This window comes from Cinclus cinclus, chromosome 3, assembly GCF_963662255.1.
Source record: "Cinclus cinclus chromosome 3, bCinCin1.1, whole genome shotgun sequence".
Lineage (NCBI taxonomy): Eukaryota > Metazoa > Chordata > Aves > Passeriformes > Cinclidae > Cinclus > Cinclus cinclus.
Window position 1 is genome coordinate 31,668,701 of NC_085048.1, and position 22,508 is coordinate 31,691,208.

General features: G+C 34.2%; 1 protein-coding gene across 1 annotated transcript in view; it reads left to right on the plus strand.

Moving 5' to 3' along the window:
- The window catches only part of MEI4 (meiotic double-stranded break formation protein 4), a 69,994-nt gene that overhangs the window by 27,029 nt on the left and 20,457 nt on the right, over positions 1-22,508 (plus strand). Inside the window, exon 4 of the mRNA XM_062488599.1 lies at positions 5,312-5,443. Coding sequence (XP_062344583.1) covers positions 5,312-5,443 — 132 coding nt within the window. The remainder of the gene's footprint in view (positions 1-5,311; positions 5,444-22,508) is intronic.

Below are 22,508 nucleotides of genomic sequence, written 5' to 3' on the forward strand. Positions count from 1 at the left end.
AATTTTCTTAGCAATCTGTTGTCCTTATGTAGAGAGTTAAGTCAAATGGTAATCAAAATCCGTTGTCTTGAAAATTACTACTGGCTAAAGCAATCACCAAACTGACTGACCTTCATTTACTTCAGTAAAGTGGATCATAGAAGTAACTAGACAAGAATGAATAAAAGAAAATGTTGTTCATCTTCCCCTCTCAGCCAGCCTCAGCTAATGCAGATCATACACTAAAGCTACAATTATGGAAGAACTACAGAATAAAGTTAGCTTGTCCAGCAGATGCTGGGTGAGCTGAAGCTCCCCATCAGGACAAGAGTCTGTGAGCTCAATGCCTCAGGCAAAAAGACTTAGTCAATAGGCTCCTCTTGATCAGGGCCTGTAGTAGACCTCAGTCCCAAGTTGCCTCAGTCTCTGATTCCTCCCTACAGGCTTTCACGCTTCTCATGGTTGTTCTTCCAAGACGACTCTCCACACTCAATCCAGCTCTTGATGCAGAGGGCAACCCCTCCACTTCTTCCTCCCCTGTCTACTCTGAACACTCTTTAGCCTTCAATAATCATTCTCTAGTCATGGGATTTGTCCCACTGAGCTTCAGTAATGGCAACAAGGTTGTAGCTTTCTAGCATCAGAGTGGCTCCCAGCTCGTCCAGCTTTTGCCCATGCTGTGCACATTGGTGTAAAGGAACCTCAGCTGAGTTGTCAGCCATGTCACCTTCCTGGAGGAACACCTGTTCATTCCTTTGAGACATTTTCCTCCCCAGAGTTTCCCTGTTGGCTTCTGTTACCTCAGGATTCCCTGGCTCATGTCCCTAAGACTGCAAGCGTGCTTCAGTATGGCTAGCACATTTCATAATCAGCAGCAGAGGATCCTCACTAGCACCCTAGGCTCTAATCTTTGCATATGACCCCGTACCTTTCCAGGGACAAGCCTGACACTGACAGCCTGTAGCAGTGAAGCCAGCTGATGGTTCTAGTGGAGAACATTAGGTTAAGAGTAGAGAAAAGCATGAACAGGATGATTAAAGAGGGGAAATTTAGCCCAGGTATTAAGAAATTCTCTAGTGTGAGGCCAGTAAATACTGGAACAGGTTGCCCTGAGAAGTTATGGGTGTGCCATGCTTGGCAGCGTTCAAGGTCAGGCTGGATGAAGCCTTGAGCAACCTGGTCTAATGGAGATCTTTCTGCCCATGGCAGAGAGGGTTGGGAGTAAATGCTCTTTAAAGTCCCTTCCAACCTTTTCACTCCATGATTGTATGATTCTGTGAAGGGGTAAGGGCAGAGTGAGGGCTTCAGATGTGGCCTACAGAGTTGAAATAATACGTATCAATTCTTGAGACTGATAGAAGAAATATTGGCATGTAAACAGGAAGAAAGAGATACATGAGAACCATCAATTAACAAAGGAAGCAATGTGAAGATAAGAAAAGGGATCCTAATGTTCTCTGTATGAAAGCGAGCTTTTCGACTGGCATTGATGATTGGGAGTGGAAGTCAGGTTGGACTAAATGGGCAAGGGTAATGTGAAATCAAAGATGAAAATAGTTGTTTGTAGCACCTCACAATTTAAGGACACCTGCAATAATTATTTGCCAAATATGTCAGTTTATTGGGAAAGAGAGCTGTTACTTGGGACAAAAACCATAAATTAACAAAACAGAAAGTAAGGTACAGTTATCATAGTTGCATGGTGTAGTGAATCATGCAACTTCATGAAGGAATTAAACTCATAAATTTTAGATATCCACTATTAAATAAAAACTAACATGCTGATAAATGAGTTCTAAAAACTAATTTGTAATTTTTTTATGGTGTTTCCTGGGAAACAGGGCTTACAAGAGTGTGCCGTCTGCTTTAGTTATCAGTCATTTCCTCTGCGAGTAACTTTTGATAGCTAGCTTGAAATCACTTGGAAAGAAGTGAAAGGTCATTAATACCATCAAGTAGGCTTTAAAATCTGTAGCTGGGTGAAGGAGAGACCAAGTTAGTATGCCTGAGATAAGTTGAACATTGACATTATATATTCATTTTGGCAACAGCCAGGTCGACAATCCACACATCCTTCCCAGCTGCTGTCACAGCATTGCCCTCTCTTGCTCCGCATCCTGAATAACATGGGAAGGCAGAACCTGGGGTGTGGGAGGAGGACTAGGGAGAGGTGATGCAGGACCTGAACAGTGAACCAGGCTCCATTATTTCCTGTTTCTAATGGTATATTTTTTTTACAATCTAATTTTCTGACAGCTTTTACCTGAGGATTCGAGAAATGCATTGGTTTAATTTCATCTACAACATTAAACAAACCCAAGGGATTAAAAGATTTCTATTTCTTTTTAACATTGGATAGATTTGAGAGTTGAACATAAGCTTTTATCTTCAACAAAACTATGTACTATTAGATTTATTTTTTTTTTAGTTTGAATATTTCCAGAGTATAATTAGCAATACATGAGCATTGCTATACAAAAAAGTCTTGCTTTAATTTGCTATTTGCAGATGTATTGGTTATATGCTATAAATTTGTTCTGCTTGCATTTAATGCATACAACCTATGAGCATTATTTTAACCTTCTTTGTTGTCTCTTATTTTCTTAAAATATTCTTATAGGAATGTAAGAGATCCACCAAGATACAATGTAAAACAAATGTTTTTAATAAATCATCATGACTTTAAAAATCAGGATTAATATTTATTAAATATAATTATAATACATTTTCTATAATATGTTACTGTGAAATATTTTAATTATTAGGATATGTTTAATAAGAATATTTATTAGATATTAATAAATTCACTAGTGGGATTTTTTGATGCCATCAATACCCATATCTCAAGTACCATAAGTGGCAACATGACAAAATAGAAAATACCTGTTTTCTTCTCTTAGTAGAGGCTGAGGCTTTAAATTTCAAGGTCCCCTCTTATCTGGTCCTCTAAAATTCCACATAGAAAATGACAACTCTTGCCAAACCATAAAAGGTTCAGAAATTTTGTGAAAGAACCTCTTTTAGTTAAATCTCAGCTTCTAGCATTAATAATTGCACAAAAAATTTCATTGCTTCATAACCTGTCAAAAAAATTTATAAGCAAATAGAAGAGAGATTAAACAATAAAACAACAATAGTCATGTTTTACTGTGATCTTTGGAAAGGTTACCCTGAAAAACTGCTCTGGATTGCCTAGTTTGCCTGCTCACCAAAGGCAAATTAGCAAGTGTAGTCAATGTTATGCTCTGAAAATATAGAACTGTAAAATTTTTATCCCTCCTTAATTTATTAAAAGAAATAAAATACAACTCTACTGAAAAATGTGGTATTTTTAAACCCTTTTTTAAACCTTGAGTTGAAGCAGTTGTACCCTTGGGAACACTTGTACTGTCAAGTCAGAACTATCCAGGTGTTACAAGCTTGTTTCTTGTAGATACTGTGGAAGACATTTTAAAAATTGTAATTCCTAATTTATTTTAGAAAGAGGAATCATTGTTTTGTTTGAAAGAGTATGTATTTGCTGCATATGGAAAGTCTCATTTTAATTCATACAGCCTCAAAGCACAGGTAGGTGCATGCATTACATTATCCCTTCATACAATTTTAATTGTTCAGAAAACTATTTTTATCACATTTTCATTCACTTTCATATTTATTGACTCTTAGGTGTATATGTTGATGAATTATTTTAATTACACAGGTTTGCAAAGCTGTATGTGTACAATTTATTAGTTCTTTTTAATAGAATGAGTTTACTTTTTATCTCTGTCTGCATGCAGATTTGATTCTGAACTTGAGACTTGTGTGTTTTTTGTAGATGTCTTTTGATACTTGTTTTGGGATTGCATGCAGTAATGAGATGATTGAGGACAAAGTTTTATTGACGTTGGCTTGTTCTGACTGTCCATCGAGGTCTCATGTTGGGCAGATGATAACCAAGCTGATCCAGCTCTTCAGCTGGAAGAGGCTGGTAAATAGGCATTGCATCATCTACTGATCAGGCAGTCAAGCAAGAACTGTAAATGCAAAGCTACCTAATTAATGGGTTTTACAGCACAAGATTTCAGTCCACCTTGCTGTCCACTTACCTAACCCAAAATTTGGTCAGTGATAATTTTACAAGAGACAGTGTTAAATACTGTGGTAAAGTTGAGGTGAATGTTTCTCCTAAATAAAATCATACTGAGTGCTCCTGGAACACCATCCTGCCTTTTGTGTGTTTGGAAAAGTTTTCCAGCAGGGTTCATCCAGTGCAAACTTGTAAATGGCAGACAGCTATTTTTATTCAAATTTGTGTGTGTGTGTGTTTGTGTATATATATATACATATATATATATGTATATGTCTGTATGTGTATAAACGTGAGTTGGCTGGAGGTATAATCTAGATTGTTAATAGCATGCGGTGATCTGTTTTGAGTGGTTAAGACATCATACTTATTCTTAGGCATGCAAATTTGTATAAGAATATCCCTTTATCAGTCAAAAATATTCATTTACAAATAGTTACTGAATACTAATGTTATAGGCTATATGCATTTATATAAAAATACAAGTTATTGTAATTGTATTTAATGTCTTACTTCTTTTTCCTTTGAAATAAGTCCAGTATATTTATATGTAGAAAAATCTTGTGTACTTTGTAGAGCAGTATGCTTCATTACATAATAGTTATTTATTTCAATTTCAGAGAACAAAGAAAACAGTTTATTTTTTTTTTAGTAGAAGAAACTGTGGCAAAAAAATTACTAGCATAATTCTCATGTAAGTCTACATCACTCCTCTTGTGGTTCAGGAGAAATGCTTTGTTAAAGAACAATATGAAAGTGAGTTGTTTGAATTTGAAAGTACATATAGATACGTAGTGCATCTCCTAGCAGTTAGCATTTAATCAAGTTTTTTTCCTGGTAACTATATTGATAGAGCACCCTAGTACAGCTCTCAGCTTACCTGTTTGAATTTCAAAGAAATTGTTCATTCATTTGTCTAGCTGTGAAAGCAGAAGAACTGTGTGTGCAGGGTAGTCACCAATTTGCTATGTGAGGAGATGGGTATGATGACATGCTGAAAAGCTGTGTCCTGGGGAATTCACACTTTTGAAGGAGTTTGTTCATGTGACAGTTTCTTGTAGTTTTAATCTTGTGAGGATGGATGTCAATTCCTCATAGATCTGTAATGTCTGTAATCAATAGAATTTAAAACTGTAAAATTTTGAATTGGTCTTTCTTTAACATTTTATTATGTAAATCCTGTTTCTGCTTAAAGTAATGGTTTGGGATAAAAAAGATTGAGATTAATTTTGAAAGACTAAACTTACTGTTATTTCTCTTTAGTTTCAGGCACTGAATTCTGTATCAGAAATGCTGGGTTTGCTAGGAAGGAACAACATACTAAGAAATTCTTTAATATTGCTTCTCCTAGCAGAAGTCCGTCAGTTTGCTGAGCAGTTATTGCAGGCTTATCAGGTATTGTCATCTTTTCTTTTTGAGAAAGACCAAAGAGTAGTGTTGGGGAGTGTTTTGGCTGTATTTATTTGTTCCTTAAAATGTAAAAAAGAAAAATTTTAAAAAAATCATTCTATAGAATATTCAGATTTAAGGACCCAGAAAATGCTAGGAGCTACCTTAAACAGCAAATTCAAAAAGAGAGACATAAATAAGAGAAAATTCCATATGGGAAGGTAAAATTATGGGACTGGATAATAAGTAGACTGTATAGGTTTTTAGATCATACTATATAATTTGCAAAATACTTGAAATAAAGAGTTAGAAGAGTTAGTGTAATGTATAAATTGTTGACTGTGCAGGCAATACATCTTTTGGTATTCAGATAAACACACAATACAACTTTGGTATTCTCTCTCTAGCTTATGTAAAACTGGAAAGTCAACTGCTTTATTTTATTTCAGAAATAGATTTCATGTTTCACATTATTATTATTTCAAATTATTAATTTTCATGATGCAAAAGTTATCCAGCACGCACTATTGTATTTAGTTTGTTACAATGAGTAGGAGTAAAGAGCAAAATAGAACTTTTTGGTAAAATTTATTATTAATTTTTTTCAGTAAACTGTAGAGGAAAGAGAGAGAGAGAGAGAGAGAGAGAATGGATGTTCCTTTAACATTTGAGAAACATATATGGAATTAATATGGGTTTCATAGATTTTACATTTATTTGTATGTGTTGGTATGTATTTTATGCTAAATGTTCAGCTTAATTTGGGATTACAGCTTGACTTTACACTATCCTAAAAACTGTTTATTTGCTGGAAAATAAATTTATTGATACATATCAAAAACGTTCACCATAGATTTATTTTGCAATGATCTAATTTAACAGAAGGGTTAAATATTGCTCAAGCAACACTTAACTTTCTTCTTTTTCTCTCTAGGATATGATGTATTTATAGGCTTGAACTGTTGGAGAGGGAGTATGTAATTGCCAACCCACATTTCTAGTATGTTTGAATCATATTCTGAAAATGACAGTTTTAAAAGAATTAGACAGTGAGCTGTGTTTTATTTTAGGTCACTGTTAGCATATAAGATTTATTGATGGCTACCAGAAGTCAACAGACCTTTAACAATTGTTAGGATAGGGAAGTGTGTAATTAAAAACATTTTTTTTTTTTTAAAGTTTAGAGCAGTTGTTCATTTTTAACATTATTAAATCTCACCTGTTTAACAGAATTAGTCATCTTTCTTTTCAGCGTTTTGCCAGTGGCAACACAGACGTGCTCACAGGGATGTTAAGCTCATACTGAGCATTGTGCTTTGCAGAGTTAGTTACTATGGAACTGCTTGACCTTGCCATACTGTAATTATTTTTATTGCTTTCATATTTGGTGAAGCCTCAGGAGCTGGGCATCTGTCAATCTGTAGCTGATACTCTGTAGGACTTTGAAAAGCTGCAGTACATGTAGGGAAAGTAACTAAAATACTGGTTTGCTTAGCTTGTGGTGAAGTCAGTGTTTTTAAAGTTCATGCATTCTTGCATTTAGTCCAAATAGATGTACTGTGTACATTTACAAAACTTCATATATTCCATATGTGATACTATTCTGGAAATATATCACAATAGGACTCTAATTCTGATTTACAGACCTGCTTCCAAATGTTTCTGAATTTGGGTAGCATGACTTCTGGTAGGTACAATTCTAAAAAGGGTAAAATATTTTTTCTTGTTTTATAATCAAATCTAATGGTACAATATCAGTTTGAAATGAACAGAACAGCAGCTTTAAAAAGAACTCTTCATAAATACTTAAATTAGAGTTTGAAGAAAGATAATACTTCATATAATCAAACTTCATTAGCTGACAAGCATCCTAATTGTGTTTTGTTACTTATGCAAAACAACTGTTAATTGCGAAGAATATCTCCCACTTAAAACAATCAAATTAGAGATTCTGAATTATGAATAGAGGTGTGGAAATATGTGAGGTTTGTTTTGCTCCGTATTTTGTTAGTTTTATTATTGCTGGCAGATGGGAGAAATAAATAATTATCTAGGGCACATATCCAGGTTAGTTTGCAATTAACTTTTGAACATTTGATGGAAAACAGAAATTGAAAATAATAGCTTATTCATCCAAGCAAATTTCTCTTTTATTTTTTATAGTAATATTTTTTTAATTGAAGATGTTTTTCAACACTGACTTGGATTGAAAACAACATTCCTTTTAATTTTTCTAAATGAATCATCTAGATAGCTCAACATTTCTGTTTTAACTTCCTCATTAAGACTTGAGCTAAGTTCCAAATAGTTTGTCAAATGCATGAATTCAAGAATATGCATCTCTGTATTCCATCATGTCTTCAGTAGGAAATGTGCTCAGCTCAACTCTGTGCAGGTATACATCTTTGATAAATATTGAAAATATTTTACTTTATAATTCTGACTGATTTTTTAGAGAGTTAGTAAGTTTGTCTTCTTGGAAGAAGCTTATCAGTCTATGACCCAAAGTTCTAAAGCATTGGAGAGTATTTCTAATAAACTACAACAGAAAAGTAGAGAGATTACTCTGAATATTGTTCTATTGTTGTCTAATTGGTTAAATCCTTTAATCTTACAATATGGCAAATAAATATCAAATACATGAATCATGTATATTATATACATATATATATATTGTATACAGTATTTCCAAATATGAATATGGAAATTAATTAAAAACTATTAAGGAGCATGTAAAACAGTATAGTTATCCTGATTTTCCACACAGTTGAGTTTTATGTTACTAAACTCTCAAGTAAGTTGGTAGTTTGCTTTAATTCATTTAAGTACTTCATCATGGGCTCAAAGTAAAGCTCCTACTTATGTGCTTTCCTGCCACTAGCATGCTGAATTCTAGGCAAAAGCATATTAATATAAACTCAATTGGATCTCTTTATTTTTACAGATGTTGTATATGGGCTTTTGAGTTTTATCTATAATAGGAACCTTTCATGCTTCATAAATACGATTTATAAGAATACTGTAATTGAACCTTAACTTACTATGAAATAGAAATTCTCTGATCCACAATTGGATTCCTACTGCAGAACAGATAGAAACAGTAAGATACTAAGATTTCAGAATGGAAGATTTCAGATACTGTGGAAGATAGATTATTTTTCAAATGTTGAGCTCTTCTCATGATAGCAGATCTTCCTTTATGACAACTTTCAAAGGCAGAGGGCCAGAAATGAAAAGCACTTAGTGGTTTACTGTGTTTACTGCTCATTTTCAATGCCCCTGGTATTAATTCCAAGAATTCTGAAAAAGTAAATTAGAAACCAGAAAACAGATTTTGAAATAGGAAAGAAAGACATACTGTGAGGTTTTGGAAATCTCTGTTATTCAGTAATTGCTGATGCATAGCTTGGGTAGCGTTACCCAAATTTTATATCACATTATTTTCTATATAGCATTTTTACTTTTTAAAAATAGTTTTATCACAAAATCTGTACACTGAATAGCTGTTTGTTTGGGGTTTTGTAATAAAAACACCAAGTTATATGTAATTCTCAGTGTTATACGTAAGCATTATGTCCAAATTCAGACATGTGGGTGCTGACTCACTTGAAGTGAATGACACAGGATATAAAGGGTGAGATTTATCCTTTTTAGTTTAGGTGTGTGTAGTAGACTTTGCTGTGTGCTTCTTTTAAGTCAACCAAGCCGCTAAGGATAAGTAAAAATGTGCCAACATGAAGATAGATAGTCAGGCTAAGATTTGCTGAATGTTACATAAATTCTTGAGAATCGGGGTCATTACAGCAAAACAGCTTTGACTCAAAAGAGTCAAAGGAGTTAGACATAAGGTGGTATTTGTCTCACTTGAATTCATATTTCTATTATGTTTCTGTCTCACTTTCCTACTTTAACTTTCCATTGTAGTCAAGGGAAGGGAAAGTAATTTCTTGTCCAACCTATGTTTTTGTGCATAATTATGATAATTGGCGCTAGAGTTGTTTGCTTTTTTCTTTGGGCTATGACAATGGACATTTAAATTGATAACATGAAATGCAGATATTTATGTTGTAAAATTCCAAAGTTAAGGGATGAAAATCCCATGTGTCTACAAAAATGTCTTTTTGGATGATCTGGGCAAGAGATGTTATTTGAGGGAAGACCTGATGCTGCAGAACATTGTAATAGGTAGACCTGCAATGCATACTTCTATCTTTACACTGACTAACTTAGGTAAGTAACATTATCAGCTGTTTGGAACAAGTTAGATTTTAGTTACTGTAATTAACAAGTTAACTTAGTTACCAGGTACTCAAATTCTGTTAGTGTCCACAAGAGGCTGGTGATGGATGATGATGGATTGTACAGGCTGTGTGGATTGGAGCCTCTTGTAAGATGCATTCAGCTACAGTGTGTCTGATGCACGTGCCTCTAAACAGGAAGACCCCTAAAACCTGTGGTCTATGCAGACAGTGTATTGACGCAGGAAAAGAGCAAAGATGAGCATGGAAGTGCTATGATTTTGAGTATTGGCTGAGATTTTCATTGCTATTCAGCACTGTGTAACTAACAGTCGTGTCAATGGAATGTCAAACTGCATAAGAACAGCTCTATATGGAAACAAATGAAGGGCTGAAATGTTCCTGTGGCTGGAGAGCCGTTTTTCCTTTCTAGCTGGCCTGCAAATTAGAGATACTGTGAGTGTCAAGTTGGACTAGCTCAGTTGGTAATCAGTTCATCAGGGAAAACGGAGTTTTCCTGTAGCTGGGTTCAGCTAGATGATCAAAAGGTTTAAAGTGCTGAGAGCTGAGCTATTAATGTCAGATCTTGTCTTCATAAGCCTTTCTCCATGTATTCATTCTGTGTCCAATGGTTGCTGTGGGCATGTGTGGTACAAACCACGTGCTTTATTCCAAAGGCAAGTGTGTCTGATGTGATGTAGAGAATTCTTCAGAAAAGCTCCTCTTTCCAAGAAGTTTACTTCATTTATGCAGTATGTCTTATCTCTTCAAACATACGTTTATATACATTGTAATAAAGGTTTCTTTTGTTTTTTAAAAAATGGTTATACTATTTTTTTCCCAACTATGGTAAGAAAATGGCTAAAATAGTTCAGAAGAAAAAAACCACTGAAAATATTATGCAGTACTAAAATGGCTATAAAGTATATTTGGCTTTTTGTAATTTCTGCTGTTGACTTTTGGTCATGCAAAAGATCAGATTAATAATACTTCACTGAGGTAAGAAAAAAGACATTGGTGTTATGTAGACCTTATGAGTATAATTTAACTTGCATCTGGACATCTGTTCATCCTTTTTAAGATGTCATTCCTGTCCGTGATACGCTTGTAAGCAGAGATTATAGCGTATTTCAAATTGTGAATTGTTGAAGATGCTACAAAATAGTGCTCTGAGTAAATGTAATGTAATTTTTATTCCATGCAACTGCTGATGCTGCTGATAACAAAGGAAATAATGGGTGGATAGAATAATTAGTGGATCTGCATTTTTTCCTTCTATACCTCGTGTGGAGTTATGGATTTGGGAATACGTAAATCTCTTCCCTGAAAGGCGGGAATGAAAGAATCAGTCAAGACTTGGTATATGCTAAAAGGGTGCTATACACCTTTGAAGTGTATACCTGCTTTTGCTGCATACATCATCCCCTATTACAGATTAGGTTTTAAGATGCTTACGTGTCAGACAGATCTGGAAAATGACAAATGGTTCATGCGGTTTTCTCTTCCCTCTCATAATATCTTGAAATGATAGCATAAAGGAGAAAGGAGTTCAGAAGTGTTCCTAAAGAACTAAAAGGTAGAAGGGCTTTGACTACACTTTGGTGCTTGGCAAAATTGAGGGTGACATGTAATCAGAAAACCTCAGGTGTGTTTGGGAACAGAAGCAGTAAATATTGATTACATGAGGAGAACTCTGTTGGCTAGAGTATTATTACTCAATATTGGTGAATCATGTCATTCATGGAAACATAATACTGGAAAATGAAAGTGCTTAATTAAAGATACCAAAATACATTATATCTCAAAAAGTTACTAAGTAATATTTCTGGTAATCTTATTGTTTCAAACTGTGCACAAAATTCAGGCTTAAAAAAAAAAAAAAGAAGCCAAAAACCCCAAAAATAACGTAACTATAAATTAAATGAAATTACCTATTTGAATTTCTGATGCAGTTAAGCTTTCATTGCACCTTCTTTTTAAAATGTTGGTTGATGCTGCTTTTGCTTCCTTATTCTCAGTGTTAATACTATTCTTTTTCTATTGCTTTCTTAACAGGTCGTTTAGTTCTGTTGCATGCCTGAAAGCATAACATGAATAAGGGCAAAGCATCAGATTCTTGTGCCATGTGTGGTATACTTCCTAGTCTGGAAGACCATTTGATTTTTACTTAAACCTGTGTCTTCAAATAGATAGTTTTAATGTTTCTGTTAAGTTCCCTTCCTCATTGAGCATTCCTGCTTACAGACAATGATTGGCAAAATGCAATGATGTTACAGAAAATTGAGCCTGCTTCCTTAATGCTTTTTGGGTATTGCAGCTGTCTATGTGAATAGCATATATACCATATATTCTCTTAAAAGTTCAATTTCCAGGAAAGGTAACAGATTTTGTTACAGATTTACCTTTGGCTTTTGATTTTGGAGAATTGTTTAACGTCTTCGTTATGCATGCTTTTAACACAGTTTTACTAAATGCTTTTTTGGAATACATTATAAATGCACAGTTCCTGTTTCAGTGGCTTTTGCAGTCTATTTGCTGCTTTAGTATTCCACATCTTCATAAAATGGAAAAGCAAAGAGTTGTAGTCCTAGAATTTCTAATTGAGAATTGCTGGTAAAATGATGTTTTTGTTTAAAGAGTAACTACAGCTTATAATTAAAACTCTCTTCAAGACCTTAGATAAATATAGTAAAATGTAAATGGAAATTATGGAATTATAGAGGATACATCTTTATTTCAAAACATTCTTTTCATTTTACAGAACACATCAATATCTTGGATTTGTCAGCTTTGCACACACTTGAATCTCTAAATATGTGTGGCAGATCTAAACATAGTGACTTAGGACATCAGCTTGCCCCGTTGGAACCTCCTTTGTTGGTTTCATTTGGTTTTGCTAAAAATACAAGTAAAGCTGTGTTTATCTACCTATAGAGCTTATGCATAACCATCAGTATTTTAAAGACCAGGAAGATTAACTAATGTTTGTTTGGTACTTTCTAAAATGTTCAGTTGCTGCTGCCACAGTCAGAAGGAGCTGCAGTCCCAAGTTTGGCTCTGAAACAAGCAGAATTTGTCTCTCATGGATTTAACTAATGCAGAAGTTATTAACAGAGTGGGTTTATATCTGGGATGAAAGGTATTAGCTGCAGAGAGTTTGCTTTGTAGCTAAGATTGGAATAATGGTTTGCATGGCTGAGACATGGAAGATGAAATCTGTTTCCATAGCATATTTTAAACTTAGTATATATTTTGGGTGACAGCACTCTCCCTGGCTGGTTAAGGCTTGATCTGTCAGGACAGCAAACCACTATTAATTCTGTGCCCAGAGAGAAAAGTGGGTTTTACAACTGGTGTCAGCAGCAACTCCTATTCATTGCTACACTGACAGCATTTCTGGTGTAGATTTAATTTAGGGAGATAGGCTGGGATGAGCTAAAGCAGAACATCTTTATAGACAGTATCAGAGATAAATTTAAAATTGTTGTGCTGAGGACTTAGGGATCTGGGGTTCAGTTTTAGGTAGGCACTGATGATACAGCCTCAGTGCACACCTGATTCGGTGTGGCTGATGTACTGGTGGGCCTGAGTAAGTGTCAGAGTGAGTTTAGTGGGACTCATAGGGGCTTTGGAGATATGGGAGTGGGATACTGGACTAGGTTTGTGGTGGGGCAGAAAGAGACCAGCACCTAAGTGTGTTAATCTGTGTGTTAATTATATGAGTTGCTGGATTGGTGTAAGGTTGGATGTCCAGGATTTGCACAGCAGAGTAATGTTTTGCTGAAGCTGGAGATGTTTCTGAAAGAAGCTGAAGTATTCTCAGGCAGGATATATTATTTCTATGGCTTAATTAGATTAAGGATTAAGACATTGCTGGTTGCAGTCTTGAACTTTTATGAAATGCAGGTAACCAGATACCTCTGCTGAGTTGAACCACAATTGTCAATGAACATTTGCACACATACACTATACAGAAGAATTCATGGCAACACGATTTGTACTGCCTATCTTGTAGAAATATTTATTTTCTGCTGACGTATACATTTGAAATACATGTAGCATCAACATTACAGAATTAAAAGCAATTTTAAAAAATAACCTTATTGAATCCACTCCAGTTTAGCTTCCTGGTATATAAGAATGGGGATTATTTTCACTTGATTCCAATAGCAATTCACATTGGGAGAAGTCAAATGCATAGAGCAGAAAAATGAGAAAAGTAGAAGATAAGTATATGTTTGTTTCTCCTTTCTCATAGACAATGACATCCCAGGTTGCATGATTATAGTGAAGACTTTGAAGATGTAGCTTGTAAATTTTGAATTTCTTGGCATCTGTCATTCCTGGAATTGAGTTGGCAAAGCCCAATTAAACCTCTGGGTGTATTGTCTTGAAACAAGATCGTTTGGGCTCTGTTTCATCTTTATAATTAATTCTTTCATTAAAGGTTAGTACTAGCGCCTCTTGAGTTTTCAGATTATTAAACTTCTAGCTGAACTTGCAGTTTTCAAGAAGTCTTTGTGGAGTCTTATCATTTAATCAAAACTCTTCTACTAAGCCTATCTACAGTTTTAATACAGAATACTATAGCAGATTGTGTACGATAAATATGAGACAGTGGAATAATAGAGTTAAAAATTTAACTTTTTAACTATTGGAATAAGTTATAAAAAAACTTAGAGTAACTGAATGAGTTAACCATTTTGAGTTCTCCCTACACAATTTGATTATTTTAACTGTAATTCTGTCCTGTTGATTAACTTAAACAAGTGAATTCACTGAATGATCATCAAAGTATAGAATGGAAAAGGTTAGAAATAACATTTGGAAATTATCAAAACCTGCTGAAAGCATTTTTTGCACTTCCATTTGCAGCAACTCAGGTTTCCTTTTGGCCAGTTTCTCCGGCCTTTTGAGATCATTCAGAATGGTAGCACAACCCTCTGGTGTGTCCATTGCTTCTGCTGTTGTATTATCTCTAAACCTGCTGCATTTGATAAATTTTCTAGAAGTGAGGTTATAGTTGCAAATTAGTTGATTTCCTAAAAGAAAAGAAGATGTTAAGTCATACAGAGACAGGCATTTTTTCCTACCTATAAAGGAGTAATACTGTTCAGGAAAGCTTATAGGAGCTTCAGTAACACTCTAGGAGTTACAAACTAGTGAAGATAATAATTACCAGTTTATGGAAACATAAGGTGAATATTGAGACATGCTCTGAAATGCCTTATTTTTCTTGAAGATCCTGTAGAAAATCTTTCAGATATTTAAGAAACCTGGAGGATAGCACATAACCCACTAAATTAGCCCTTAGCTTTTCAGGGCTGAAAGATATTTCAGAGGGACCTTGAATAACAGCTAGAAATAATTATATTTAAGTATGTTCCATATCTTTTCACTTGTTATTCTTAAATTATTTTTAATGAGGGCAGCAGTTTCAAGTAAAGCAACACATTAGCTTCTTTATCTGTTTAATTTAGAGCTTGCCTGATTTCAAGAAGGGTCTTGAATAACTTCAGTAAGTTAGCAAAATTATTTATCTAGAAACTGTAGTACTTGGATATTTTAGGAGTTGTTTTGTTTTTCATCTGGATGTTTAGTTTAGTTGGGAAGCATGCAGCTTCTATGATAAGCTTGATGAACCTTTCCTTGTGACCTGTCATGTAAAAGAACATACATTATTTTGCTTCTGGGGGAGGTAAAGTGCTGCTGTTTAGGCCATGCAGAGGGAACAGGTAAATGACCAAGGATTACTGAGAACTCAAATTACATCTAGAGCAGTGCTTGCCAGGAGCAGGAGTCATCAACATGGTGATCCTTACTGTGATTAACCTCCCTTCTGTATCCATCTCAATATTTTCACTGTCTGCTACTACTGTGTTACTGCTAGGTCCTTGATGTTATCACACCTCCCTTTCAGCCACCTAAGCCCCAGCACAATTACCTTCCTTTTACTTCTCCGACCCGATTACATACCAAACCTTTGTACATCTTTCAGACTCTTAGCTTCAGAGTAGCCAGGAGAAGTAACACCAGAAGTCTGGGGCTGAAGAGGGCAAGCCACTTTTAAGCTTGAAAACTCTTTCTTGCTGAAAATAAGAAGTAATTCTAGATAATTGGTATGTTTTTCTCAAAAGTAAATGGTGTATAATTCCAGTTGATATTTCCAGTATTGATAGCAAAATTAGGCTAGTGGGTTGTGCTTCTGTCAGATAAATGCTGTATTGTTGAAAGACATTATTGTACCATCTGCTGAAAACAGAATAAATTTTCAGGTGTAATGTGAAAAGAATGCTTTTCTCTCTCAGAAGCAAGGCAAAAGAATCAATTCTCACACAATAAAATTCGCCCACACTGTAGATCAGGTAAATGATAGTGTTTTCTATCATAAGAGCCTTTTTTCGGTTTGTAAATTTTGGAAGATGTTTACCATTCAGACTGAAACTTTTTTTTCCTGTAGATTTCTTTCTCAGGCCATTTTTGTATGTGGAGAGGAAGACATAATTGTACACAGTTTTCACAGAGGCCAGCCTGGGCTTTGCTTTGAATTTTTGCATTTCTATGTAATAGCAGGCATTGTAAAATCATGTCCTAGAGAGCCAAGAATGGATAAGCAGCTACATTGAAAAGATTCTTTCTTAAAAGTAGGAAAGCATTACCTCACTCTAAAAAAATTTATGAAGTTAAAATAATATTTGTGGTGTGTGTGGGATTATAGCAATGATTGTCATAAAGAAAAGTATTAATTCTGTGCTCAGAGCAGAGTCTGAATACGACACATTTCATGCCCATGCATATAACAAGAACAGAAAAAATACTGAATAATATTTCTTCTAATTGAGTATCATCCATTCTCTATAGTAACGGAAGCAAGAGCCCTGACAAACCAAAAAAAACCCAAATCACAGCCAAACACCTGTAGGCATAAAAGAAACAAATTAGTCTTGTAGTGTCATTATATGGATTTAAAATTGCCATTCCCAATAAAAGCAGAGAGTTTTTAGTACATTAAGAAACTATATAAAATAAAAAAGATCACTGTTTGCCATATTAAAGAACATAGTCTGAATCATAGATCTTAATGTCTTCAATGTTTCATGATTCTGCTAGTGAATGCTCTGGCCAACCTTTGGAATGTGTCACACTAGTTTATTTGCATGGTGGTTGCTCAAGAACTGCTCAACTCTACTTAGCGTGGAAGAAGAATCTACTTAAATTCAAGTGTCTGAATTTAATTAATTAAAAGTTTGTACCTATGTAAGGTACAAAAGTAGGAGCTGATTCCAGTCTGTGGGTTATTTAATATTCAGTTTTCCATGGTCATGGGTTCTTAAGAATTAATTATCATGCAAAAGACAGCTCTCTCTAAACTGTACCCATCTGTTTCTCTAGAGTGGAGGTACCACTGTAGAAAAAGTAGAGGAAATTAACTTTCAGGGAAATAAGCTGCTGAAATTCTCCTTATACATGACTTTGAGAGTCACATGGGAATTAAACTGCTCACAGAATTATCTTTTTTATGGAATAATATTTTGGTATTTGCTGTACAGCATTACTAATCACCTTTAAAGTGTAACTTTTGAAATAATGGAAGAAATATTAATATATTTCTCAAAATACATCTGTGTTGTATAGATAGTGTTGGTAAATAGGCCAAGCAGTAACAGGTGCTTTGTGGTGAGGACTGTGAAGTCTTGCCCAATATTCATTATAACTGTAATGTAATGTTCATTACAATTGTGCTAATATATAACTAGGCAACATACAATATTTGAGAAAGAGTTGATCAAAGTGTCAAAAATAAATTATGATTACTAAAAAAATATTGGTTAGATTGTGGTTTGGGTTTGTTTTTAAAGTTTGCATCTATTTAAAAATATGATAAATCATAGATTAGGGCATTTCCATCTTTTATAAGTAATCTTCATGAGATTCTTTGTGTGCATGCTTGATGCGTTTAGAGATATTGACAAAATATCAGTTTCCATAAGACAATCTGGAAAAATAGGGTACTGAGGGGGAAGAGAAGTTGCAATTGTCTTCCAGAACATGAAAAGTTGTTATTCAGGAGTAATCATTTTGTGTACTGGAGTACACAAGAAGAAACACACTTGGTGATTATGGTTAGCTGTCAAACTTACTGAAATACTGAAATACATTCATGATGAGCATCTTTTGAAGGTGACATAAGTATATTTGAACCTATCTCAGGGTCAGGGGTGGGATTACACATTTCAGCCCCCTTTCACCCATATATCTGAACTCTTAAACTCCTATTTATGTATTATATTAACATTAATAATTATGGTCAAAATTTTCACAAAGGGGGACAGGAGGCAAAGCTACACTGCAGATTTCCCATGCTTCTGGGTTCTAGAAGAAATTGAAATTGAATTATTCCAACTAAGAGTGTGACTGCTAGTTTTGGGGAGATTGGTATAATAAGGGTACAATAATTAATGCTAGTAGGTGAGGAAATTTACAAAATTTGACTCATTATAAAAAACTACTAACACATCCTACACTCAGGATTTCAAATTGCAGGAGGTTAAAACTCTTTTCTTCAGGCAGTAATAAAAATTCAGGATGTAGATTAGATGTGTCCTGGCAGGCATGTTAAACAGGTAATTTCTGTGCAGAAGTGACTGGTTTGCATCACACAAAGCCTTTTGGAGATTTCATATTTGGAGTCCTGTGAATTCTTTGTTTCTCAGACAGATTACTTTGGATGTCCCTGCTTATATTCAGTATTCACTGTAACACCTGTGTATAATATAATTTATCTCTAAAGATGGAGGAAATGGTAAACTTAAGAGAGAGCTTGGAAACCGAGGGGAAAAGTAGCTGAAGACTGCACGACTGATTGAGACTTTGGAGAGTTGTGCACAGTTACACTTAAGGATCTGAGTATATGAGTAGATTACAGCTGTGTTCACTTGAATAGCATTTCAAAAGAATTAACTGTTCTGGGTTGTTTTTTGCTAATGACAAAATTAATAATACTCAAGAGCCTTTTTTCTCATTTTTTAATATGTCTATTTATTATAAGAGCTGTTATTCAAAATGTATATTAGCATACATTTCAATATCAGAACCTACTTTTTAACTTCCTTGCAAAATATTTGAAATTCATTTGAAAGTTAAATTTTATTTTTGATTAATGGATTCTGAGGTCAGAGGGAGTCATTTAGTACAAACACCTTTCTACACAGGCCATAGATTTTTCCAGATGCTGAATTTAAGAATGTGTTATTAATACATCAAATCTGAAAGCTGTTATTGATTTTGTTCATTGTTTACAATTATTATTCTTATTATTGATAAGATCTTGTGAGTTTTGGCTTTTTCTATCTAATTTTATTGCCAAAAATTAAGTAACCGTTAATAAAAAAACAAAACAAAGCAAAACCCAACAAAAATCCATGATCAAGATTGATAGAATATGTTGAAATAGTATAGACAGCTGCTATATATATATATAAAAAAATTAATATAGTAAGTTAGAGGAATTATTAAGGAAGTGTAGGCAATTGTTCAACCAGATTTATGTTGAATTAACACAAATCATTAATATTGACTAAATACTGTCCTGTTTTGTTGTGTATTATCTATTTGTTAAAATATTTATTTGAGGAAGAAATCCATCTGTGGAAAACTAAATTTTTCCTAGAGCTCATGGTCTAATAGTAATTCTGAATACTACTAAATTCAAAATTTAAAGACTAGATCCAGAGCCTCTTGCAATCACTAGAGGACTCCTTTTTTTTGGTCAAATTATATTAAATGTTTGGATTTATACTATGATAGCATTATATAGTTGCTGAGTTTGGGTACTCTTGAAATAACAGAATTAAGAATTAATTATAATTAATAGAATTAATTATAATACTTAGAATTAGTAATATTTAAGACAAGAATTAAGAATTTGTTCATGTAAGTACAATTGAGTTTCCTTTTCTTCTATTTAGAATCTATATGGAATCCTTCTATATAGAAGGATTCTATAAATCCTTCCTAGTGATTTATAATTCTTGCTGCTTTTTCTTTTTCTTTTTCTTCTTCTTTTTCTTTTTCTTTTTCTTTTTCTTTTTCTTTTTCTTTTTCTTTTTCTTTTTCTTTTTCTTTTTCTTTTTCTTTTTCTTTTTCTTTTTTTTTCTTCTCCTCCTTCTCCTCCTTCTCCTTCTTTCCTCTTCTTTCTTTTTCTTCTTATAGCCCTTTATTTTTATCACTAATTTTTATCATGGGTCTATGTAAGTCATGCTTTCATAATTTTTTTGTTTATGAAACAAACTCTTACCTAATGCTACCTGTACTTATCAGTGATGTCTGGCCTGGTTGTCTCTTCTACCTGATGCTCTAAACCATGATTCTCTCCTTTGTCTCCTCATTCATGAACTGTACCACATTTAGCAAACCTGAAGTATTCTGTTTGCATTTTCAAACTTTGTATAATCCACTTCTGTTATGATTCCTGTAAGAAAGCATCAGTTACTGTAATATGTATTCAGTATCAAACACAAATGTCTGGTTTAAAGAGAAAATAAATCTTAATAGTGTAAGATATCTATACTACTTTATGATTGTTTTCATGCCATCCACATTTTTCTTGTCTTACTGCTCTTGTTTGAACAGTTTTAAACTGCAGTGTAATATATTCAAAGAAGAAATTAAGTAGAGATTTTGAGGGCTTATCAGACACAAAGAAAAGGGTATTTGAGATTGCTCCAGGAATTCAGTCTTATTGATTCTTAACACTGTTGGAATGGGGAAGAAGTTTTTTTTTGTTTTAACCCAATCCCCAGAAAGCTATATTCAAAATAAGATGTACTAAACATAGAAGATGTCATAGCACAGTTGCCATGGCAAAGCTATTCTTTCTGTGTCGGGGAAGTAAATGGGAGGCCTCCTGCTTTTCCATGTGATGCTGGTAACCCATCAGTCTCCAGTGCTGAGGGACAGCACCCCGGAGAGCTGCTGCCCAGCCAGAGAGCAGCAGTTCTCCCTTTCAGGCCAAAGGATCATTTGCTGACTTGGCACCCTGGCACATGTTTCATCATCCTGAGCTGCTTCCTTATTGATTCTCCTGCCTGAAGAGTGAAGGCAGAGGAACCAGTGCAGGGCATTTTAAATATCTTTGCTAGCAGCTTTAAAGACTCTTTACTGTGATCGTTGCAGGTATGAGAAATTCTGTCAGAATAGCAGCATGCAACAGTTCTTTTAACTCTGCATACAGTACCACAACCTCTCTAGCCAAAAGATCTCAAATTTTTTCTGGTTGTCTTTAAAGATGCATTTCTCATGACCACTTATTCTTCAAGTAAGAAGTTCAGTGTTAGGAAAGAGTGTGCCTTTATTCTTCCACAATAATTAGTATCTATTTGCTGATTTCAATTCTGTGTGAGCAACTGAGTGCAGTTAATGTGTGCAGAAGTGATTGCTCCCAATGAATTTCTGCACATACAGGAACTGGAATAAAATAAACACAGCAAATTTTGTTGTAATCTGTGCACAAGGTGCTGTTTTGGGGTTTTTTTGTTGTTTTTTTTTAATTGCAATTGACTCAGCAGGAGACAGACTTCAGAAATTTCACTGACAAAGATAACATGCCTGTAGCCATTGGATCAGTAATATCTTACTTGTAAATTTCCTCCCTCTGCAAAGTTCCAAATTCCAAAGAAAACTTTGAAAAAGTAATAAAAGTATCTAAAGCCAAGTCTAAAATACCAACTTATTCCTAAGGTTGCTCCAATGGGAATTTAAAAGACACCGGATTTTCAGTCAAATGCATCATATGAAATACAAAGACTTTCAGAAATCTTGTAGCTATCAGTATAGTTATGAAACTAAGTTGACAGTGCAGCCTGTGGATTTTTTATGGATTTAATTATGTAGAAATTGAGGCATATTGATTTAATTGCCCTTATGGTATACTGAGGGTCTGGTGGAGCAGTAATGGACAATTCTTTTATCCAATCATAATTGTTTCTGTCATTGACAAAAGATTTTTTTCTCCCAAGGTCTGAATAGTTAAATGTAAAAGCATTAGCATGTAAAAAACAAACTCAGAAGCAGAACTCCAGTTTCAGTTGACATATTTCTAACAAGACCTTCAGGGCTTTGTTTCTATAGGGAAATATTAGCAATTAATGTGAAATTCAGTAAGTGCACATCTGTCTGCTAAGCTAATAAATAAAACATAGATGGGTTATATTAGTTGCCAGTTGTATCCAGGAGCATAAGCAGTGAACTGTGATACTTGATACTTAAAATAAATTTGCATCTTACAAATACTGTTTGAGAAATAATTATGGTCCCTGAAATGATTGACCATAATAATAATATTAAATTTTATTTTCCCATTTCTTCATGATATTTTAAAATTAATTAACTATGTAGAAGTAAAATAAAATATCTGTTAGTGTCAAGAACTTTCTGGGTGGAAAAAAGGTCTGCTTCTTTTGATATGCTTTATTTGCAGTCCAAGACATTAAATACTATGTTTGTATTGAACATAACACTTTCTACACTGGAAAATTTGTATTTTCATAACATTCAGTGTGAACATGGGAGCCAGAATTGTGTTCTAATCAATTCATAACTGCACTACAGTATAGGAAATTCCCTAGCAGATAGGCCATTTTACCTTTCTGGCAAATGCATTATTCTGTTGAAATAGATCTTCCAAGCAGTGATCTAGGATTAATATACAAGTTTGATGTTCTAATATGGGTTTTGACATATATTCATTGTGAGAAGTACTGCAAAGGTGCTCTGGGAGGAATCTGAAAGCATCTCTTAATGAAGTCTTGGGTTGTTGCAGATGATTTTTCATA